Raw genomic sequence first — 22,104 nt, forward strand, 5'->3', positions numbered from 1 at the left:
CACCTTCCTGGTATCCCAGAGACCTTTAGGCAGCAGCGTATCCTCATCGGGGAGGTTGTCATGAGGTGTCACAGAGAATGGGAAACCTGGGAAGCAAAACAGAATGAAAAGGAATTGCAGAGAGTCAGACAGGATCGTACGGAAGTGGACAACCCAAGTGAATATCCAAGCACCTCGCTCCCTACGGACCGGGACAAGGGGAGCACCTCGCTCCCTACGGACCGGGACACGGGGAGCACCTCTCTCCGTACGGACCGGGACACGGGGAGCACCTCGCTCCCTACGGACCGGGACACGGGGAGCACCTCGCTCCGTGCGGACCGGGACACGGGGAGCACCTCGCTCCCTACGGACCGGGACACGGGGAGCACCTCTCTCCCTACGGACCGGGACACGGAGAGCACCTCGCTCCGCACGGACCGGGACACGCGGAGCGCCTCGCTCCCTACGGACCGGGACACGGGGAGCGACTCGATCCCTACGGAGCGGGACACGGGGAGCACCTCTCTCCCTACGGACCGGGACACGGGGAGCACCTCTCTCCCTACGGACCGGGACACGGGGAGCACCTCGCACCCTACGGACCGGGACACGCGGAGCGCCTCGCTCCCTACGGACCGGGACACGCGGAGCACCTCGCTCCGTACGGACCGGGACACGGGGAGCACCTCTCTCCCAACGGACCGGGACACGGGGAGCACCTCGCTCCCTACGGACCGGGACACGGGGAGCACCTCGCTCCCTACGGACCGGGACAAGGGGAGCACCACACTCCGTACGGACCGGGACAAGGGGAGCACCACACTCCGTACGGACCGGGACACGGGGAGCACCTCGCTCCGTACGGACCGGGACAAGGGGAGCACCACACTCCGTACGGACCGGGACACGGGGAGCACCTCGCTCTGTACGGACCGGGACACGGGGAGCACTTCGCTCCGTACGGACCGGGACACGGGGAGCACCTCGCTCCGTACGGACCGGGACACGGGGAGCACCTCGCTCTGTACGGACCGGGACACGGGGAGCACTTCGCTCCGTATGGACCGGGACACGGGGAGCACCTCGCTCCGAGACACGGGGAGCACCTCGCTCCGTACGGACCGGGACACGGGGAGCACCTCGCTCCGTACGGACCGGGACACGGGGAGCACCTCGCTCCGTACGGACCGGGACACGGGGAGCACCCCGCTCCGTACGGACCGGGACACGGGGAGCACCCCGCTCCGTACGGACCGGGACACGGGGAGCACCTCGCTCCGTACAGACCGGGACACGGGGAGCACCTCGCTCCCTACGGACCGGGACACGGGGAGCACCTCGCTCCGTACGGACCGGGACACGGGGAGCACCTCGCTCCGTACGGACCGGGACACGGGGAGCACCTCGCTCCGTACGGACCGGGACACGGGGAGCACCTCGCTCCGTACGGACCGGGACACGGGGAGCACCTCGCTCCGTACGGACCGGGACACGGGGAGCACCTCGCTCCGAGACACGGGGAGCACCTCGTTCTGTACGGACCGGGACACGGGGAGCACCTCGCTCCGTACGGACCGGGACACGGGGAGCACCTCGCTCCCTACGGCCCGGGACACGGGGAGCACCTCGCTCCGAGACATGGGGAGCACCTCGTTCTGTACGGACCGGGACACGGGGAGCACCTCGCTCCGTACGGACCGGGACACGGGGAGCACCTCGCTCCGTACGGACCGGGACACGGGGAGCACCTCGCTCCCTACGGACCGGGACACGGGGAACACCTCGCTCCCTACAGACCGGGACACGGGGAGCACCTTGCTCCCTACGGACCGAGACACGGGGAGCACCTCTCTCCGAGACACGAGGAGCACCTCGTTCTGTACGGACCGGGACACGGGGAGCACCTCGCTCCCTACGGACCGAGACACGGGGAGCACCTCTCTCCGAGACACGGGGAGCACCTCGCTCCGTACGGACCGGGAAACGGGGAGCACCTCTCTCCCTACGGACCGAGACACGGGGAACACCTCGCTCCGTACGGACCGGGACACGGGGAGCACCTCACTCCATACGGACCGGGACACGGGGAGCACCTCGCTCCGTACGGACCGGGACACGGGGAGCACCTCACTCCATACGGACCGGGACACGGGGAGCACCTCGCTCCGTACGGACCGGGACACGGGGAGCACCTCGCTCCGTACGGACCGGGACACGGGGAACACCTCGCTCCGTACGGACCGGGACACGGGGAGCACCTCGCTCCCTACGGACCGGGACACGGGGAACACCTCGCTCCGTACGGACCGGGATACGGGGAGCACCTCGCTCCGAGACACAGGGCGCACCTCGCTCCGTACGGACCGGGACACGGGGAGCACCTCGCTCCGTACGGACCGGGACACGGGGAGCACCTCGCTCCGTACGGACCGGGACACTGGGAGCACCTCGCTCCGTACGGACCGGGACACGGGGAGCACCTCGCTCCCTACGGACCGGGACACGGGGAGCACCTCGCTCCCTACGGACCGGGACACGGGGAGCACCTCGCTCCGTACGGACCGGGACACGGGGAGCACCTCGCTCCGTACGGACCGGGACACGGGGAGCACCTCGCTCCGTGCGGACCGGGACACGGGGAGCACCTCGCTCTGTACGGACCGGGACACGGGGAGCACCTCGCTCCGCACGGACCGGGACACGGGGAGCACCTCGCTCCGTACGGACCGGGACAAGGGGAGCACCACACTCCGTACGGACCGGGACACGGGGAGCACCTCGCTCCGTACGGACCGGGACACGGGGAGCACCTCGCTCCGTACGGACCGAGACACGGGGAGCACCTCGCTCCGTACGGACCGGGACACGGGGAGCACCTCGCTCCGTACGGACCGGGACACGGGGAGCACCTCGCTCCGTACGGACCGGGACACGGGGAGCACCTCGCTCTGAGACACAGGGAGCACCTCGCTCCCTACGGTCCGGGACACGGGGAGCACCTCGCTCCGTACGGACCGAGACACGGGGAGCACCTCGCTCCGTACGGACCGAGACACGGGGAGCACCTCGCTCCGTACGGACCGGGACACGGGGAGCACCTCGCTCCGTACGGACCGGGACACGGGGAGCACCTCGCTCCGTACGGACCGGGACACGGGGAGCACCTCGCTCCGTACGGACCGGGACACGGGGAGCACCTCGCTCCGTACGGACCGGGACACGGGGAGCACCTCGCTCCGTACGGACCGAGACACGGGGAGCACCTCGCTCCGTACGGACCGGGACACCGGGAGCACCTCGCTCCGTACGGACTGGGACACGGGGAACACCTCGCTCCGTACGGACCCGGACACGGGGAGCACCTCGCTCCGTGCGGACCGGGACACGGGGAGCACCTCGCTCCGTACGGACTGGGACACGGGGAACACCTCGCTCCGTACGGACCCGGACACGGGGAGCACCTCGCTCCCTACGGTCCGGGACACGGGGAGCACCTCGCTCCGTACGGACCGGGACACGGGGAGCACCTCGCTCCGTACGGACCGGGACACGGGGAGCACCACACTCCGTACGGACCGGGACACGGGGAGCACTTCGCTCCCTACGGACCGGGACACGGGGAGCACCTCGCTCCGTACGGACCGGGACACGGGGAGCACCTCGCTCCGTACGGACCGGGACACGGGGAGCACCTCGCTCCGTACAGACCGGGACACAGGGAGCACCTCGCTCCGTACGGACCGGGACACGGGGAGCACCTCGCTCCGAGACACGGGGAGCACCTCGCTCCGAGACACGGGGAGCACCTCGCTCCGTACGGACCGGGACACGGGGAGCACCTTGCTCTGTACGGACCGGGACACGGGGAGCACCTCGCTCCGAGACACGGGGAGCACCTCGCTCCTTTACGGACCGGGACACGGGGAGCACCTCGCTCCGCACGGACCGGGACACGGAGAACACCTCGCTCCGTACGGACCGGGACACGGGGAGCACCTCGCTCCGTACGGACCGGGACACGGGGAGCACCTCGCTCCCTACGGACCGGGACACGGGGAACACCTCGCTCCGTACGGACCGGGACACGGGGAGCACCTCGCTCCATACGGACCGAGACACGGGGAGCACCACACTCCGTACGGACCGGGACACGGGGAGCACCTCGCTCCGTACGGACCGGGACACGGGGAGCACCACACTCCGCACGGACCGGGACACGGGGAGCACCTCGCTCCGTACGGACCGGGACACGGGGAGCACCTCGCTCCGTACGGACCGGGACACGGGGAGCACCTCGCTCCGTACGGACCGGGACACGGGGAGCACCTCGCTCCGTACGGACCGGGACACGGGGAGCACCTCGCTCCGTACGGACCGAGACACGGGGAGCACCTCGCTCCGTACGGACCGGGACACGGGGAGCACCTCGCTCCCTACGGACCGGGACACGGGGAGCACCTCGCTCCGTACGGACCGGGACACGGGGAGCACCTCGCTCCGTACGGACCGGGACACGGGGAGCACCTCGCTCCGTACGGACCGGGACACGGGGAGCACCTCGCTCCATACGGGCCGAGACACGGGGAGCACCACACTCCGTACGGACCGGGACACGGGGAGCACCTCGCTCCGTACGGACCGAGACACGGGGAGCACCTCGCTCCATACGGACCGAGACACGGGGAGCACCTCGCTCCGTACGGACCGGGACACGGGGAGCACCTCGCTCCGTACGGACCGGGACACGGGGAGCACCTCGCTCCATACGGGCCGAGACACGGGGAGCACCACACTCCGTACGGACCGGGACACGGGGAGCACCTAGCTCCGTACGGACCGAGACACGGGGAGCACCTCGCTCCATACGGACCGAGACACGGGGAGCACCTCGCTCCGTACGGACCGAGACACGGAGAGCACCTCGCTCCATACGGACCGAGACACGGGGAGCACCTCGCTCCGTACGGACCGGGACACGGGGAGCACCTCGCTCCGTACGGACCGGGACACAGGGAGCACCTCGCTCCGTACGGACCGGGACACGGGGAGCACCTCGCTCCGTACGGACCGGGACACGGGGAGCACCTCGCTCCATACGGACCGAGACACGGAGAGCACCTCGCTCCATACGGACCGAGACACGGGGAGCACCTCGCTCCATACGGACCGAGACACGGGGAGCACCTCGCTCCGTACGGACCGAGACACGGGGAGCACCTCGCTCCGTACGGACCGGGACACGGAGAACACCACACTCCGTACGGACCGGGACACGGGGAGCACCTCGCTCCGCACGGACCGGGACACGGAGAACACCACACTCCGTACGGACCGGGACACGGGGAGCACCTCGCTCCGTACGGACCGGGACACGGGGAGCACCTCGCTCCGTACGGACCGGGACACGGGGAGCACCTCGCTCCCTACGGACCGGGACACGGGGAGCACCTCGCTCCCTACGGACCGAGACACGGGGAACACCTCGCTCCGTACGGACCGGGACACGGGGAGCACCTCGCTCCGTACGGACCGGGACACGGGGAGCACCTCGCTCCCTACGGACCGGGACACGGGGAGCACCTCGCTCCGTACGGACCGGGACACGGGGAGCACCTCGCTCCGTACGGACCGGGACACGGGGAGCACCTCGCTCCGTACGGACCGGGACACGGGGAGCACCTCGCTCCGAGACACAGGGAGCACCTCGCTCCGTGCGGACCGGGACACGGGGAGCACCTCGCTCCGTACGGACCGGGACACGGGGAGCACCTCGCTCCGTACGGACCGGGACACGGGGAGCACCTCGCTCCGAGACACAGGGAGCACCTCGCTCCGTGCGGACCGGGACACGGGGAGCACCTCGCTCCGTACGGACCGGGACACGGGGAGCACCTCGCTCCGTGCGGACCGGGACACGGGGAGCACCTCGCTCCGTACGGACCGGGACACGGGGAGCACCACACTCCGTGCGGACCAGGACACGGGGAGCACCTCGCTCCATACGGACCGGGACACGGGGAGCACCTCGCTCCATACGGACCGGGACACGGGGAGCACCTCGCTCCGTACGGACCGAGACACGGGGAGCACCTCGCTCCGAGACACGGGGAGCACCTCGCTCCGTGCGGACCGGGACACGGGGAGCACCTCGCTCCGTACGGACCGAGACACGGGGAGCACCTCGCTCCGTGCGGACCGGGACACGGGGAGCACCTCGCTCCGTGCGGACCGGGACACGGGGAGCACCTCGCTCCGTGCGGACCGGGACACGGGGAGCACCTCGCTCCGTGCGGACCGGGACACGGGGAGCACCTCGCTCCGTACGGACCGGGACACGGGGAACACCTCGCTCCGTACGGACCGGGACACGGGGAGCACCTCGCTCCGTACGGACCGGGACACGGGGAGCACCTCGCTCCGTGCGGACCGGGACACGGGGAGCACCTCGCTCCGTGCGGACCGGGACACGGGGAGCACCTCGCTCCGTACGGACCGGGACACGGGGAGCACCTCGCTCCGCACGGACCGGGACACGGGGAGCACCTCGCTCCGCACGGACCGGGACACGGGGAGCACCTCGCTCCGTACGGACCGGGACACGGGGAGCACCTCGCTCCGTACGGACCGGGACACGGGGAGCACCTCGCTCCGTACGGACCGGGACACGGGGAGCACCTCGCTCCGTACGGACCGGGACACGGGGAGCACCTCGCTCCGCACGGACCGGGACACGGGGAGCACCTCGCTCCGTACGGACCGGGACACGGGGAGCACCTCGCTCCGTACGGACCGGGACACGGGGAGCACCTCGCTCCGTACGGACCGGGACACGGGGAACACCTCGCTCCGTACGGACCGGGACACGGGGAGCACCTCGCTCCGTACGGACCGGGACACGGGGAGCACCTCGCTCCGAGACACAGGGAGCACCTCGCTCCGTGCGGACCGGGACACGGGGAGCACCTCGCTCCGTACGGACCGGGACACGGGGAGCACCTCGCTCCGTACGGACCGGGACACGGGGAGCACCTCGCTCCGTACGGACCGGGACACGGGGAGCACCTCGCTCCGAGACACAGGGAGCACCTCGCTCCGTGCGGACCGGGACACGGGGAGCACCTCGCTCCGTACGGACCGGGACACGGGGAGCACCTCGCTCCGTGCGGACCGGGACACGGGGAGCACCTCGCTCCGTACGGACCGGGACACGGGGAGCACCACACTCCGTGCGGACCAGGACACGGGGAGCACCTCGCTCCATACGGACCGGGACACGGGGAGCACCTCGCTCCGTACGGACCGGGACACGGGGAGCACCTCGCTCCGTACGGACCGAGACACGGGGAGCACCTCGCTCCGTGCGGACCGGGACACGGGGAGCACCTCGCTCCGTACGGACCGGGACACGGGGAGCACCTCGCTCCGTACGGACCGGGACACGGGGAGCACCTCGCTCCGTACGGACCGGGACACGGGGAGCACCTCGCTCCGTACGGACCGGGACACGGGGAGCACCTCGCTCCGTACGGACCGGGACACGGGGAACACCTCGCTCCGTACGGACCGGGACACGGGGAGCACCTCGCTCCGTACGGACCGGGACACGGGGAGCACCTCGCTCCGAGACACAGGGAGCACCTCGCTCCGTGCGGACCGGGACACGGGGAGCACCTCGCTCCGTACGGACCGGGACACGGGGAGCACCTCGCTCCGTACGGACCGGGACACGGGGAGCACCTCGCTCCGTACGGACCGGGACACGGGGAGCACCTCGCTCCGAGACACAGGGAGCACCTCGCTCCGTGCGGACCGGGACACGGGGAGCACCTCGCTCCGTACGGACCGGGACACGGGGAGCACCTCGCTCCGTGCGGACCGGGACACGGGGAGCACCTCGCTCCGTACGGACCGGGACACGGGGAGCACCACACTCCGTGCGGACCAGGACACGGGGAGCACCTCGCTCCATACGGACCGGGACACGGGGAGCACCTCGCTCCGTACGGACCGGGACACGGGGAGCACCTCGCTCCGTACGGACCGAGACACGGGGAGCACCTCGCTCCGTGCGGACCGGGACACGGGGAGCACCTCGCTCCGTGCGGACCGGGACACGGGGAGCACCTCGCTCCGTGCGGACCGGGACACGGGGAGCACCTCGCTCCGTGCGGACCGGGACACGGGGAGCACCTCGCTCCGTGCGGACCGGGACACGGGGAGCACCTCGCTCCGTACGGACCGGGACACGGGGAACACCTCGCTCCGTACGGACCGGGACACGGGGAGCACCTCGCTCCGTACGGACCGGGACACGGGGAGCACCTCGCTCCGTGCGGACCGGGACACGGGGAGCACCTCGCTCCGTGCGGACCGGGACACGGGGAGCACCTCGCTCCGTACGGACCGGGACACGGGGAGCACCTCGCTCCGCACGGACCGGGACACGGGGAGCACCTCGCTCCGCACGGACCGGGACACGGGGAGCACCTCGCTCCGTACGGACCGGGACACGGGGAGCACCTCGCTCCGTACGGACCGGGACACGGGGAGCACCTCGCTCCGTACGGACCGGGACACGGGGAGCACCTCGCTCCGTGCGGACCGGGACACGGGGAGCACCTCGCTCCGTACGGACCGGGACACGGGGAGCACCTCGCTCCGTACGGACCGGGACACGGGGAGCACCTCGCTCCGTACGGACCGGGACACGGGGAGCACCTCGCTCCGCACGGACCGGGACACGGGGAGCACCTCGCTCCGTACGGACCGGGACACGGGGAGCACCTCGCTCCGTACGGACCGGGACACGGGGAGCACCTCGCTCCGTACGGACCGGGACACGGGGAGCACCTCGCTCCGTACGGACCGGGACACGGGGAGTAAAAACGTCTAGCTTCTGTATTGCAGAATATACATACAAAATCCTCAGCGTACTCTGTAGCATGGATTAAGTCTCCCAACTTTGGACAAACGTACCTTTTCCCAGGCTGTCCAGTTCCCCATCCATTAAACCTGCTGGGAAAACAAAGGGAAATGTAGAATGAACCAGATGCATTGCATCTTCAAACACAGCAAGTGTACACAATCATTTCATCAAAACCCACGGTCTTCTTCAATCACTGATTAGGCTCAAAAACCCACTGGCCTCCTCCTGCTCCTAAATCCTCTGGTCTGCCGCGAGTGTTTGATTGTGTGGGGGCAGGGGGAACAGTGTAAAGGGAGCTTTACTCCGTGCTGGAGCTGCTCTTGGACTGGGATCGAGATATATCGTCAGACTTGCGTACCGTGAACTACTCGAATTCAGGAGGCTGTTCCAGAATCCTCCATCACTGAACCTATGCCCCAAGCTTGACGCAGCAAGCTTCTGCAAGTTGACATGACCGCAACAGATTTGCCAAGTGGGAAGAAGATTCCTGTCACTGTGTGTTTGCTTCAAACCCTAGACCCCAGAGGGAGAGTCGGTCAGACTGCAGCACACAGCTTCCCACCTCAGCCACAGCTCACGGCTTGTCGGGGAGTCAGCTGTGTGTCCACTGCAGGCCCAGTTTGAACACACACCCACTGACAGTTTGATCAGACATACCACTTCGCTTGGTGGGACTGAGCACGGCTTGGCCAGGGCTGGCGAACGGACTGGCTGCATTCGGATTGTTCACACTCGTGTGCAGCGCTGAATCCGAGTTGGTTCTGCCAAGAGAAGAAACATTCAACTCTGACTGCATCCACAACTTAACACCAGAGAGAGAGAGAGAGAGAGAGACACACACAGAGAGACAACAACAGAGGGGGAGAGAGAAAGAGACAGCAAGAGAGAGAGAGCGAGCCAGGGATCGAGGGAGTCAGGTGCAGAGGATGTGTAACAGCTCCCAGAAATATTCAGTGAGAGTCTTTATCAGACTGCATTCCACCTGAATCTGGCAGCCGATTGCTTTGTCCAAGAAACAGAAACCGCTCGCTCCCCCCGTCGCAGGAACAGAGACAGTGTTTGCACTGAAAGCAACTTGTTCCTCACGTAGCCTATCTATTCACTGAGAAAGTGGACCTCGGATCAGCTGGAGTCCATGCGGATGAGGAGCTCGGCAGTGAGAATCCAAGCGAAGTTAGAAACAAGCCGGGCTCACCTGTTCAAGGTGGAAGATAATCCAAATCGATGTCCTTTCTCCAGTGGGAAGTTGCACCAAGGTGGGGCATTCCTTTATTGGGGGGGGGGAGGGGGGGGGGGGGAATGAGGAAAAGAAACTACATTAAATACATGGCTGACAACAGACTGGAGGGGGGGAACAAAGCAGAGAGACGGGGGGGGAAGAGAGAGAGAGACGGGGGGAGAGGGAGAGAGAGACGGGGGAGAGAGAGACGGGGAGAGAGAGAGACGGGGAGAGAGAGAGACGGGGAGAGAGAGAGACGGGGAGAGAGAGAGACGGGGAGAGAGAGAGACGGGGAGAGAGAGAGACGGGGAGAGAGAGAGACGGGGAGAGAGAGAGGCGGGGAGAGAGAGAGACGGGGAGAGAGAGAGACGGGGAGAGAGAGAGAGAGACGGGGGAGAGAGAGACGGGGGGGGAAGAGAGAGAGAGACGGGGGGAGAGGGAGAGAGAGACGGGGGAGAGAGAGACGGGGAGAGAGAGAGACGGGGAGAGAGAGAGACGGGGAGAGAGAGAGACGGGGAGAGAGAGAGACGGGGAGAGAGAGAGACGGGGAGAGAGAGAGACGGGGAGAGAGAGAGACGGGGAGAGAGAGAGACGGGGAGAGAGAGAGACGGGGAGAGAGAGAGACGGGGAGAGAGAGAGACGGGGGAGAGAGAGACGGGGGAGAGAGAGACGGGGGAGAGAGAGACGGGGGAGAGAGAGAGACGGGGGAGAGAGAGACGGGGGAGAGAGAGACGGGGGAGAGAGAGACGGGGGAGAGAGAGACGGGGGAGAGAGAGACGGGGGAGAGAGAGACGGGGGAGAGAGAGACGGGGGAGAGAGAGACGGGGGAGAGAGAGACGGGGGAGAGAGAGACGGGGGAGAGAGAGACGGGGGAGAGAGAGACGGGGGAGAGAGAGACGGGGGAGAGAGAGACGGGGGAGAGAGAGACGGGGGAGAGAGAGACGGGGGAGAGAGAGACGAGGGGAGAGAGAGAGAGAGAGAGAGACGGGGAGAGAGAGACACGGGGGGAGAGAGAGAGAGACGGGGGGAGAGAGACGGGGGAGAGAGAGAGAGAGAGAGTGACGGGGAGAGAGAGACGGGGGGAGAGAGAGAGACGGGGGGAGAGAGAGAGACGGGGGGAGAGAGAGAGACGGGGGGAGAGAGAGAGAGACGGGGGAGAGAGAGAGACGGGGGGAGAGAGAGAGAGACGGGGGGAGAGAGACGGGGGAGAGAGAGAGAGACGGGGGAGAGAGAGAGAGACGGGGGAGAGAGAGAGAGACGGGGGAGAGAGAGAGAGACGGGGGAGAGAGAGAGAGACGGGGGAGAGAGAGAGAGACGGGGGAGAGAGAGAGAGACGGGGGAGAGAGAGAGACGGGGGAGAGAGAGACGGGGGAGAGAGAGACGGGGGAGAGAGAGACGGGGGAGAGAGAGACGGGGGAGAGAGAGACGGGGGAGAGAGAGACGGGGGAGAGAGAGACGGGGGAGAGAGAGACGGGGGAGAGAGAGACGGGGGGAGAGAGAGAGACGGGGGGAGAGAGAGAGACGGGGGGAGAGAGAGAGACGGGGGGAGAGAGAGAGAGACGGGGGAGAGAGAGAGACGGGGGGAGAGAGAGAGAGACGGGGGGAGAGAGACGGGGGAGAGAGAGAGAGAGAGAGAGTGACGGGGAGAGAGAGACGGGGGGAGAGAGAGAGACGGGGGAGAGAGAGAGACGGGGGGAGAGAGAGAGACGGGGGGAGAGAGAGAGACGGGGGGAGAGAGAGAGAGACGGGGGGAGAGAGAGAGAGAGACGGGGGGAGAGAGAGAGAGACGGGGGGAGAGAGAGAGAGACGGGGGAGAGAGAGAGAGACGGGGGAGAGAGAGAGAGACGGGGGAGAGAGAGAGAGACGGGGGAGAGAGAGAGAGACGGGGGAGAGAGAGAGAGACGGGGGAGAGAGAGAGAGACGGGGGAGAGAGAGAGACGGGGGAGAGAGAGACGGGGGAGAGAGAGACGGGGGAGAGAGAGACGGGGGAGAGAGAGACGGGGGAGAGAGAGACGGGGGAGAGAGAGACGGGGGAGAGAGAGACGGGGGAGAGAGAGACGGGGGAGAGAGAGACGGGGGAGAGAGAGACGGGGGAGAGAGAGACGGGGGAGAGAGAGACGGGGGAGAGAGAGACGGGGGAGAGAGAGACGGGGGAGAGAGAGACGGGGGAGAGAGAGACGGGGGAGAGAGAGACGGGGGAGAGAGAGACGGGGGAGAGAGAGACGGGGGAGAGAGAGACGGGGGAGAGAGAGACGGGAGAGAGAGAGACGGGAGAGAGAGAGACGGGGGAGAGAGAGACGGGAGAGAGAGAGACGGGGGAGAGAGAGACGGGGGAGAGAGACGGGGGAGAGAGAGACGGGGGAGAGAGAGACGGGGGAGAGAGAGACGGGGGAGAGAGAGACGGGGGAGAGAGAGACGGGGAGAGAGAGACGGGGGAGAGAGAGACGGGGAGAGAGAGACGAGGGGGGAGAGAGAGAGAGAGACGGGGAGAGAGAGACATGGGGGGAGAGAGAGAGAGACGGGGGGAGAGACGGGGGAGAGAGAGAGAGAGAGAGAGTGACGGGGAGAGAGAGACAGGGGGAGAGAGAGAGACGGGGGGAGAGAGAGAGAGAGACGGGGGGAGAGAGAGAGAGAGACGGGGGGAGAGAGAGAGAGACGGGGAGAGAGAGAGAGAGACGGGGAGAGAGAGAGAGAGACGGGGGGAGAGAGAGAGAGACGGGGGGAGAGAGAGAGAGACGGGGGAGAGAGAGAGAGAGACGGGGAGGAAGAGAGAGACGGGGGGAGAGAGAGAGACGGGGGGAGAGAGAGAGACGGGGGGAGAGAGAGAGACGGGGGGAGAGAGAGAGACGGGGGGAGAGAGAGAGACGGGGGGAGAGAGAGAGACGGGGGGAGAGAGAGAGACGGGGGAGAGAGAGAGACGGGGGGAGAGAGAGAGACGGGGGGAGAGAGAGAGACGGGGGGAGAGAGAGAGACGGGGGGAGAGAGAGAGACGGGGGGAGAGAGAGAGACGGGGGGAGAGAGAGAGACGGGGGGAGAGAGAGAGACGGGGGGAGAGAGAGAGACGGGGGGAGAGAGAGAGACGGGGGGAGAGAGAGAGACGGGGGGAGAGAGAGAGACGGGGGGAGAGAGAGAGAGAGACGGGGGGAGAGAGAGAGACGGGGGGAGAGAGAGAGACGGGGGGAGAGAGAGAGACGGGGGGAGAGAGAGAGACGGGGGGAGAGAGAGAGACGGGGGGAGAGAGAGAGACGGGGGGAGAGAGAGAGACGGGGGGAGAGAGAGAGACGGGGGGAGAGAGAGAGACGGGGGGAGAGAGAGAGACGGGGGGAGAGAGAGAGACGGGGGGAGAGAGAGAGACGGGGGGAGAGAGAGAGACGGGGGGAGAGAGAGAGACGGGGGGAGAGAGAGAGACGGGGGAGAGAGAGAGACGGGGGGAGAGAGAGAGACGGGGGGAGAGAGAGAGAGACGGGGGGAGAGAGAGAGACGGGGGGAGAGAGAGACGGGGAGAGAGAGAGACGGGGGAGAGAGAGAGACGGGGGGAGAGAGAGAGACGGGGGGAGAGAGAGAGACGGGGGGAGAGAGAGAGACGGGGGGAGAGAGAGAGACGGGGGGAGAGAGAGAGACGGGGGGAGAGAGAGAGACGGGGAGAGAGAGAGACGGGGGGAGAGAGAGAAAGAAGCAGGGGGGAGAGAGAGAGAGAAGCAAGGGGGTGGGAGAGAGAGAGAAGCAGGGGGAGAGAGAGAGAGAGAAGCAAGGGGGAGAGAGAGAGAGAGAAGCAAGGGGGAGAGAGAGAGAGAGAAGCAGGGGGAGAGAGAGAGAGAAGCAGGGGGAGAGAGAGAGAGAGAAGCAGAGGGAGAGAGAGAGAGAGAAGCAGGGGGAGAGAGAGAGAGAGAGAGAGACGCAGGGGGAGAGAGAGAGAGAGAAGCAAGGGGGAGAGAGAGAAGCAAGGGGGGGAGAGAGAGAGAAGCAAGGGGGAGAGAGAGAGAGAAGCAGGGGGAGAGAGAGAGTGAAGCAGGGGGAGAGAGAGAGAGAAGCAGGGGGAGAGAGAGAGAGAGAGAGAGAGAAGCAGTGGGGGAGAGAGAGAGCAGCAGGGGGGAGAGAGAGAGAGAAGCAGGGGAGAGAGCGATAGAAGCAGGGGGAGAGAGAGAGAGAAGCAGGGGGAGAGAGAGAGAGAGAAGCAGGGGGGAGAGAGAGAGAAGCGGGGGGGAGAGAGAGAGAGAAGCGGGGGGAGAGAGAGAGAGAAGCAGGGGGAGAGAGAGAGAGAAGCAGGGGGAGAGAGAGAAGCAAGGGGGAGAGAGAGAGAAGCAAGGGGGAGAGAGAGAGAGAAGCAAGGGGGAGAGAGAGAGAGAAGCAAGGGGGAGAGAGAGAGAGAAGCGGGGGGGAGAGAGAGAAGCAAGGGGGAGAGAGAGAAGCAAGGGGGAGAGAGAGAGAGAAGCAGGGGGAGAGAGAGAGAGAGAGAGAGGGAGAGAGAAGCAGGGGGAGAGAGAGAGAGAAGCAGGGGGGAGAGAGAGAGAGAAGCGGGGGGGGAGAGAGAAGCAGGGGGGGAGAGAGAGAAGCAAGGGGGAGAGAGAGAGAGAAGCAAGGGGGAGAGAGAGAGAGAAGCAAGGGGGAGAGAGAGAGAGAAGCGGGGGGGAGAGAGAGAAGCAAGGGGGAGAGAGAGAAGCAAGGGGGAGAGAGAGAGAGAAGCAGGGGGAGAGAGAGAGAGAGAAGCAAGGGGGGGAGAGAGAGAGAGAAGCAAGGGGGAGAGAGAGAGAGAAGCAGGGGAGAGAGAGAGAGAGAGAGGGAGAGACACACACACACACACACAGGGAGAGGGGGACTGGCAGACAGCCTCCTCAGAATTTCCACGTATTTTAATAAGGTCCCCTTTGATTCTTCTAAATTCCAATTAGATTTCAACCTAACCTACTCAATCTACCTTCTTTAGAAAATCCCTCTGAACTGTGTCCAATGTCACCATATTTTTCCTGAGAAAAGGGTCCCAAAACTGCCCGTAATATTGCTGTGAGAAGACTAGGTCATCCTCTTTTCTGTATTTGGACTGTGGACTGAGATTGGTTTTAAAACCAAGAACTGTGGAAGGAATGGGGTCACTTTTACAGGCAAAGCTGTATTTTGACAGAACCTCCTTATGTGTGGTGTTTACACTGCTGCTTTTCTCCAGCTGGTTGTAACTGGCCGTATGCAGAGTGGGATTTGGCTGGCAACAAGGAGGTCATGGCATAAGCCAATGGTGACCAGTGGGTGCGAGTGGTGATCAGCCTTAAAGCAGCTTTCTGATTGGTTGCTGGCTTACTGAGCAACTTGTGGGTGTGGACAATATAGTGAGGGCTGCTGGCAAAGCACGTGGGCTCTCCCTCTCTCTCTCTCTCTCTCGTGTGCAGCAGAAATACTTGAAGGCTAAACAAAAAGCTAGTATTTTTTCGCCACCAGTTGCAGAGAGAGTGAAAGAGACAACGTGCCCTTCCTGTGGTGCAAAACCTTTCCTTCCTGCTGCAGAAAAGCAGCAATGTAAACACCACACACAATGAGTTTTAGTGAAAATACCATTTTGTTTGTAAAAGCGCAGTCTGGGGCTGTCACCAAGATTGAGAAGCCTTCAGACCAGCAGCAGTTTAGGAGCTCTCTCTCTGGGCTCTGCAGTAAGCCATTTTAACCCTGAAGAAAACCAGATTATCTTTCCTTTCAGCAGTTGCTGGAAGCTGTGACTGTTAATTCCTAAAAGAGACCTCTGAAAATGGTCCAGCCACTCTGTGCCTCTTGCGACCCAATGGAAACATCCAGAGAAGGATGATTGAGAAGCAGCTTTTAGGCCAACACAAGTATCACCAGCACAACCCAGATGGACAGGAACCACTGAACTGCTTTCCCAGTTCCTCCCTTTGCCCAATAACCCATGCTGCTTTCCGCTGGTTATGTATATATGTCTGTGTGTTTGTGTGTGTAAGGGGGAGTTTGAGGGGATTAAAGCTAGTCAAGTTATGCCAATAGTTCAAAGTTTGTTCACTCGTAGCTAGATCCTAATGCTTTAGAAAAAATAGTTTTTCTTCGTAAGTATTTAATAATAAATTTTTTTTCTTCATAACCTGCTGCGTGCTTTCTGTCAGACAGGGTCGAAAAGACAAGTAACTGAGTTAAATCTGCTGTTTCCAACTGAATCAGAATATGATGCGTTTCTCAATGCTCTGATATTACATCCTTTCTAACAGATCTATTTCTTCCCAATGACAGATGTTAAGCTAACTGGGCCCTAGCTGCCAGTTTTTTGTCCCCCTCCTCTATCTGGAACGATAAATTGCCAGATTTTCCCAACCTACAGATACAGAGAGAAAAAGAAAGTGGCTGCGGGAAGAGATACAGAGAGAGATAGAGAGACTGAGGGAGGCACTCGCAGACGCAGAAAGAGGGAGGGAGAGGGGGGCAGTCGGCAAGAGAGCGAGAAGAGACCAAGGTAAGTAGTCGCAGAGAGAGACAGAGACAGAGAGACAGTCACAGACAGATAGAGAGAGAGAGAGAGAGTAGGAGTAGGAATAGGCCGTACAGTCCTTCAAACCTGTTCTGCCATTCAGTATGATCAGAGCTAATCATCTAAAGACTCTTCCTCAAAAATATTCAATGTGTTGGTGTGAACTGCTGTGACAGAGAATTCCGCAGGCTCTCACTCTCTGACTTTGGAAATTACTCCTCATCTCAGGCTATCGGAGGGCCATTTAGGACTGTGAGCCTGTGGTTCTGGACTCCCTGGTCACTGGGAAAATCCCTCCTGCATTTACTCTTGAGTCCTGTTAGCGATCGCCCCTTCATTCCTATAACCTCCAGCGAATATGGTCCGATCCAATCACTGCCTACCAGCTCTGCCATCCCACCAATCAGTTTGTTAAACCTTCACTGCACTCTGTACAAAGGGAGTACAGTGACCAAGGCCAGCAGCAACAAAGTCTAAGGGCAGAATAATCAGCCTGCTTAACGAACACCTCTCAGAAAGACTCTGTTGGATCACACTCACTGAGCTCCTGGCTAATGTGCAAGGGAACCAGGCTGCTCCAGGGTAAAAGGACAAGATCTGTCAGTACTGCAGCACGATGGTGTGACCAAGGAGGCTTCACTGAGAGACAGAGGGACCCCCCTGCTGAGAGAGAGGGTGAACACGCCCCCACGATTGGCAGAGGTGACTGCATCCTTCTGCTGGCTTCCTCCCTCTGCTACACTCCCTGACATCTGACGTTAGCTGAGCCCCAACAAACTGGAGCTAAATCCCGCTGTCATATGCCAAGCTGAGAGAGCAAAAGCTCCTTACCTTCTCCAGCTGGTGTCCGGGGGAGGTGACAGGTATGCAGAACTGTATGGAGAGCTGTCAACGTGCACACATCAGTCAAGGAGCCTCACTCAGACCTGAATCTGGACAGGAGGGGGTCCAGAATGGAAATGAAATGGGGCCGGTGGGCATTCACACGACAGGGAAATGTAGGATAGGGACCTTACCAACACACAGAAACATCTCACACATCCACAGCCCCCTGTAACTCTTGCAGAACAGCCCACAGCCCTGTCGGGAAGCACGCTCTCTACTTCAACTGGAGCTGTGAGCAGCATCAGTGCAGGAGAACAGGGAGGAAATGGCTCTGGCTGCCAGTCACATCACTACCAGGTCAGTAACTGCAGTGACCAGCTCAGGGACAATGGACCAAACCCCAGCTTTCCCAGAGAGGTACATCACAGCACACTGCCAATGCAAAAGGATATCTGTCTTCTGTGAGGGGAATTCAGCCTGGCTCTCTGTACCCGCTCCACCAATCCATGATGGCGTGTGCCACGGCTGGAATCCAGCACAGAGCTGAAGGGACTCTGCAACACAACAGAAACTAAATCAGCGCGTGCGCGCACACACAGACACACACACACACAGACACAGACACAACTAGATCAGCAGTGATCTGCACATTCAGCCCCAACCACCACAGACGGTACTGCCAGCACCACAGTTACGCTCTCCTCACATCAGCTTTATATACAGACACCGTCAGGTACCAGCAAGCACTTCGCAGCCAATCAAAACTGAGGCCATGAAGAAAAGGCCGCAACTTGTATACTTGAACCTCCGACAGTGTTGCATTCCTTCAACGCTGCCCCTCCGACAGTGCGGCACTCCCTCAGCACTGACCCTCCGACAGTGCGGCACTCCCTCAGCACTGACCCTCCGACAGCGCGGCACTCCCTCAGCACTGACCCTCCGACAGCGCGGCACTCCCTCAGCACTGACCCTCCAATAGTGCGGCACTCCCTCAGCACTGACCCTCCGACAGTGCGGCACTCCCTCAGCACTGACCCTCTGACACCATAGCATGCCCTCAGTGCTGAATCTGATAGTACCCACTCCCTCACCACTGACCCACCGACAGTGCCCACTGTCATTGTGCTGACCCTCCGATCATGCCCGCTCCCTCAGAGCTTACCCTCCAACTGTGCAAACTCCCTCAGTGCTGAGCTCCTAACTGTACCCACTGCCTCAACACTGACCCTGCAACTGGGCGGTGCTCCCTCAGCACTGACCCTCCGACAGTGCAGCACTTCCTCAGCACTGACCCTCCAACAGTGCCCGCTCCCTCAGCACTGGCCCTCCGGCATAGGCATTCCCTCAGTGCTGAACCTCTGACAGTACTGACTCCCTCAACAGTGAGCCTCCGACCGCACCCACTCCCTCAGCACTGACCCTCCGACAGTGCCCACTCCCTCAGCACTGACCCTCCAACAGTGCAGTGCTCCCACAGCACCGACCGTCCGACAGTGCAGCGCTCCCTCAGCACAGACCCTCCAACAGTGCAGCGCTCCCTCAGCACCGACCGTCCGACAGTGCAGCGCTCCCTCAGCACAGACCCTCCAACAGTGCAGCGCTCCCTCAGCATCGACCGTCCGACAGTGCAGCGCTCCCTCAGCACTGACCCTCCAACAGTGCAGCGCTCCCTCAGCACCGACCGTCCAACAGTGCAGCACTCCCTCAGCACTGCCCCTCCAACAGTGCAGCGCTCCCTCAGCACTGCCCCTCCAACAATGCAGCGCTCCCTCAGCACCGACCGTCCGACAGTGCAGCGCTCCCTCAGCACCGACCGTCCAACAGTGCAGCGCTCCCTCAGCACTGCCCCTCCAACAGTGCGGCACTCCCTCAGCACTGACCCTCCAACAGTGCGGCCCTCCCTCAGCACTGACCCTCCGTTAGTGCAGCACTTCCTCAGAGCTGACCCACCGATAGTGTCCATGAATATCAAAAATTAGTTGTGAACAGCCCTGATTACCTGGAATTCAGCGTTGTTGCTGGAGATGGCATTGACATTAGGCAGTGACCCACCATAATACAGCCCTCGAGTATGTGACAGGCGGAGTTGGTGTACCTTCTGAGCCTGTAACTGGGGAAGGAACAGACAACAGGTTTCCTGGGGTCAAAGCAAAACGCAACACACGCTGGCAATGCCCACTGGCAACTGGGGCATGCCAGAGGGAAATCACATCACCAGCTGACAAAACACACAAAAACACAGCTCCAATAGAACTTCAACATTCAAACCGCGCTCTTGACTCTGGCACTGGACACACATGAATCGCACATTACAGCACAAGCAATTTGCAAATCACACACAAACCATGATGTATGCAAAGACAGACAAACAGAAAAGGGTAAGTGAGACAAACGGGCGAGGTGGAAAGGAAAGCGCTGGATAGAGAGAGAAGAAACCTACCATTACACTTTTTGAATTAAACCAAATCATCGCCCCACAAAGAAGCCTTAAAAAAATTTTACAGCACAGAGAGCTCAGGAGCACTGCTCCACAGCACTGATTCTGTAACATACTCACAAAACAAACACCGACCAGATGACAGCGCCAGAGTAATACACTCACAGATCAGTCCGCATCAGTATGGTACCACAGTGTTATACAGGGACAGACCTGTCCCCACCAGTACTGTACCCCAGTGTTATACAGGGACAGACCTGTCCCCACCAGTACTGTACCCCAGTGTTATACAGTGACAGACCTGTCCCCCAGTGGTATACAGTGACAGACCTGTCCCCACCAGTACTGTACCCCAGTGTTACACAGTGACAGACCTGTCCCCCAGTGGTATACAGTGACAGACCTGTCCCCACCAGTACTGTACCCCAGTGTTATACAGGGACAGACCTGTCCCCACCAGTACTGTACCCCAGTGTTATACAGTGACAGACCTGTCCCCCAGTGGTATACAGTGACAGACCTGTCCCCACCAGTACTGTACCCCAGTGTTATACAGTGACAGACCTGTCCCCCACCAGTACCGTACCCCAGTGTTATACAGTGACAGACCTGGCCCCACCAGTACTGTACCCCAGTGTTATACAGTGACAGACCTGTCCCCCAGTGTTATACAGTGACAGACCTGTCCCCACCTGTACTGTACCCCAGTGTTATACAGTGACAGACCTGTCCCCCAGTGTTATACAGTGACAGACCTGTCCCCACCTGTACTGTACCCCAGTGTTATACAGTGACAGACCTGTCCCCCAGTGTTATACAGTGACAGACCTGTCCCCACCAGTACTGTACCCCAGTGTTATACAGTGACAGACCTGTCCCCCACCAGTACCGTACCCCAGTGTTATACAGTGACAGACCTGTCCCCACCAGTACTGTACCCCAGTGTTATACAGGGACAGACCTGTCCCCACCAGCACTGTACCCCAGTGTTATACAGTGACAGACCTGTCCCCTACCAGTACTGTACCCAGCGTTATACAGTGACAGACCTGTCCCCACCAGTACTGTAACCCAGTGTGATACAGTGACAGACCTGTCCCCCAGTGTGATACAGTGACAGACCTGTCCCCACCAGTACTGTACCCCAGTGTTATATAGTGACAGACCTGTCCCCCACTAGTACTGTACCCCAGTGTTATACAGTGACAGAGCCGTCCCCACCGGTACTGCACCTCAGTGTTATAGTGTCAGACTTGTCCCCATCAGTACTGTACCAGGACACAGATTAAAAATAAGGGGTAGGCCATTTAGGACAGAGATGAGGAGAAACTTCTTCACCCAGACAGTGGTGGGTTTGTGGAATGCTCTGCACCAGAAGGCAGTGGAGGCCCAGTCTCTGGATTCGTTTAAGAGAGTTGGATCGAGCTCTAAAGGATAGTGGAATCAATGGTTATGGAGATAAGCTAGGAACAGGATACTGCTGGAGGATGATCATCCGTGATCATAATGAATGGTAGTGCAGGCTCGAAGGGCAGAATGGCCGACTCCTGCACCCATTGGCTATTGTACCACAGTCTATACAGAGGCAGACCTGTCCCCACTAGTACTGTACCCCAGTGTTAAACACTGACTGACCCGTCTCCACCAAAACTGTACCCCCAGTGTTACACAGGGACAGACCTGTCGCCACCAGAACTGTACCCCAGTGTTATACAGAGACAGACCTGTCCCCCACCAGTACTGTACCGCCAGTGTTACACAGGGACAGACCTGTCGCCACCAGAACTGTACCCCAGTGTTATACAGAGACAGACCTGTCCCCACCAGTACTGTACCCCAGTGTTACACAGTGACAGACCTGTCCCCACCAGAACTGTACCCCAGTGTTATACAGAGACAGACCTGTCCACCACCAGTACTGTACCCCAGTGTTATACAGGGACAGACCTGTCCACCACCAGTACTGTACCCCAGTGTTACACAGTGACAGACCTGTCCCCACCAGTACTGTACCCCAGTGTTACACAGTGACAGACCTGTCCCCACCAGTACTGTACCCCAGTGTTACATAGGGACAGACCTGTCGCCACCAGTACTGTACCCCAGTGTTATACAGGGACAGACCTGTCCCCACCAGTACTGTACCCCAGTGTTACACAGTGACAGACCTGTCCACACCAATACCGTACCCCAGTGTTATACAGTGACAGACTTGTCCCCCACCAGTACTGTACCCCAGTGTTATACAGTGA

General features: G+C 62.0%; 1 protein-coding gene across 2 annotated transcripts in view; it reads right to left on the reverse strand.

Moving 5' to 3' along the window:
• The window catches only part of LOC122544723 (CREB-regulated transcription coactivator 2-like), an 89,377-nt gene that overhangs the window by 19,646 nt on the left and 47,627 nt on the right, over positions 1-22,104 (reverse strand). The window contains exons 2-8 of one of the 2 annotated variants that reach the window (XM_087985142.1): positions 19,415-19,525; positions 17,868-17,969; positions 17,422-17,483; positions 10,104-10,175; positions 9,566-9,669; positions 8,959-8,994; positions 4-86 (exon numbers count right to left, since the gene is read on the reverse strand). In XM_087985142.1, the coding sequence (XP_087841268.1) occupies positions 4-86; positions 8,959-8,994; positions 9,566-9,669; positions 10,104-10,175; positions 17,422-17,483; positions 17,868-17,969; positions 19,415-19,525 (570 nt within the window). Of the gene's footprint in view, positions 1-3; positions 87-8,958; positions 8,998-9,565; positions 9,670-10,103; positions 10,176-17,421; positions 17,484-17,867; positions 17,970-19,414; positions 19,526-22,104 lie in introns of both variants that reach the window. The other variant, XM_087985141.1, reaches the window with a different exon arrangement.

The sequence above is a fragment of the Chiloscyllium plagiosum genome, unplaced genomic scaffold (genome assembly GCF_037043375.1).
Source record: "Chiloscyllium plagiosum isolate Xiang-an unplaced genomic scaffold, Cpla_swu_hap1 HiC_scaffold_50, whole genome shotgun sequence".
Lineage (NCBI taxonomy): Eukaryota > Metazoa > Chordata > Chondrichthyes > Orectolobiformes > Hemiscylliidae > Chiloscyllium > Chiloscyllium plagiosum.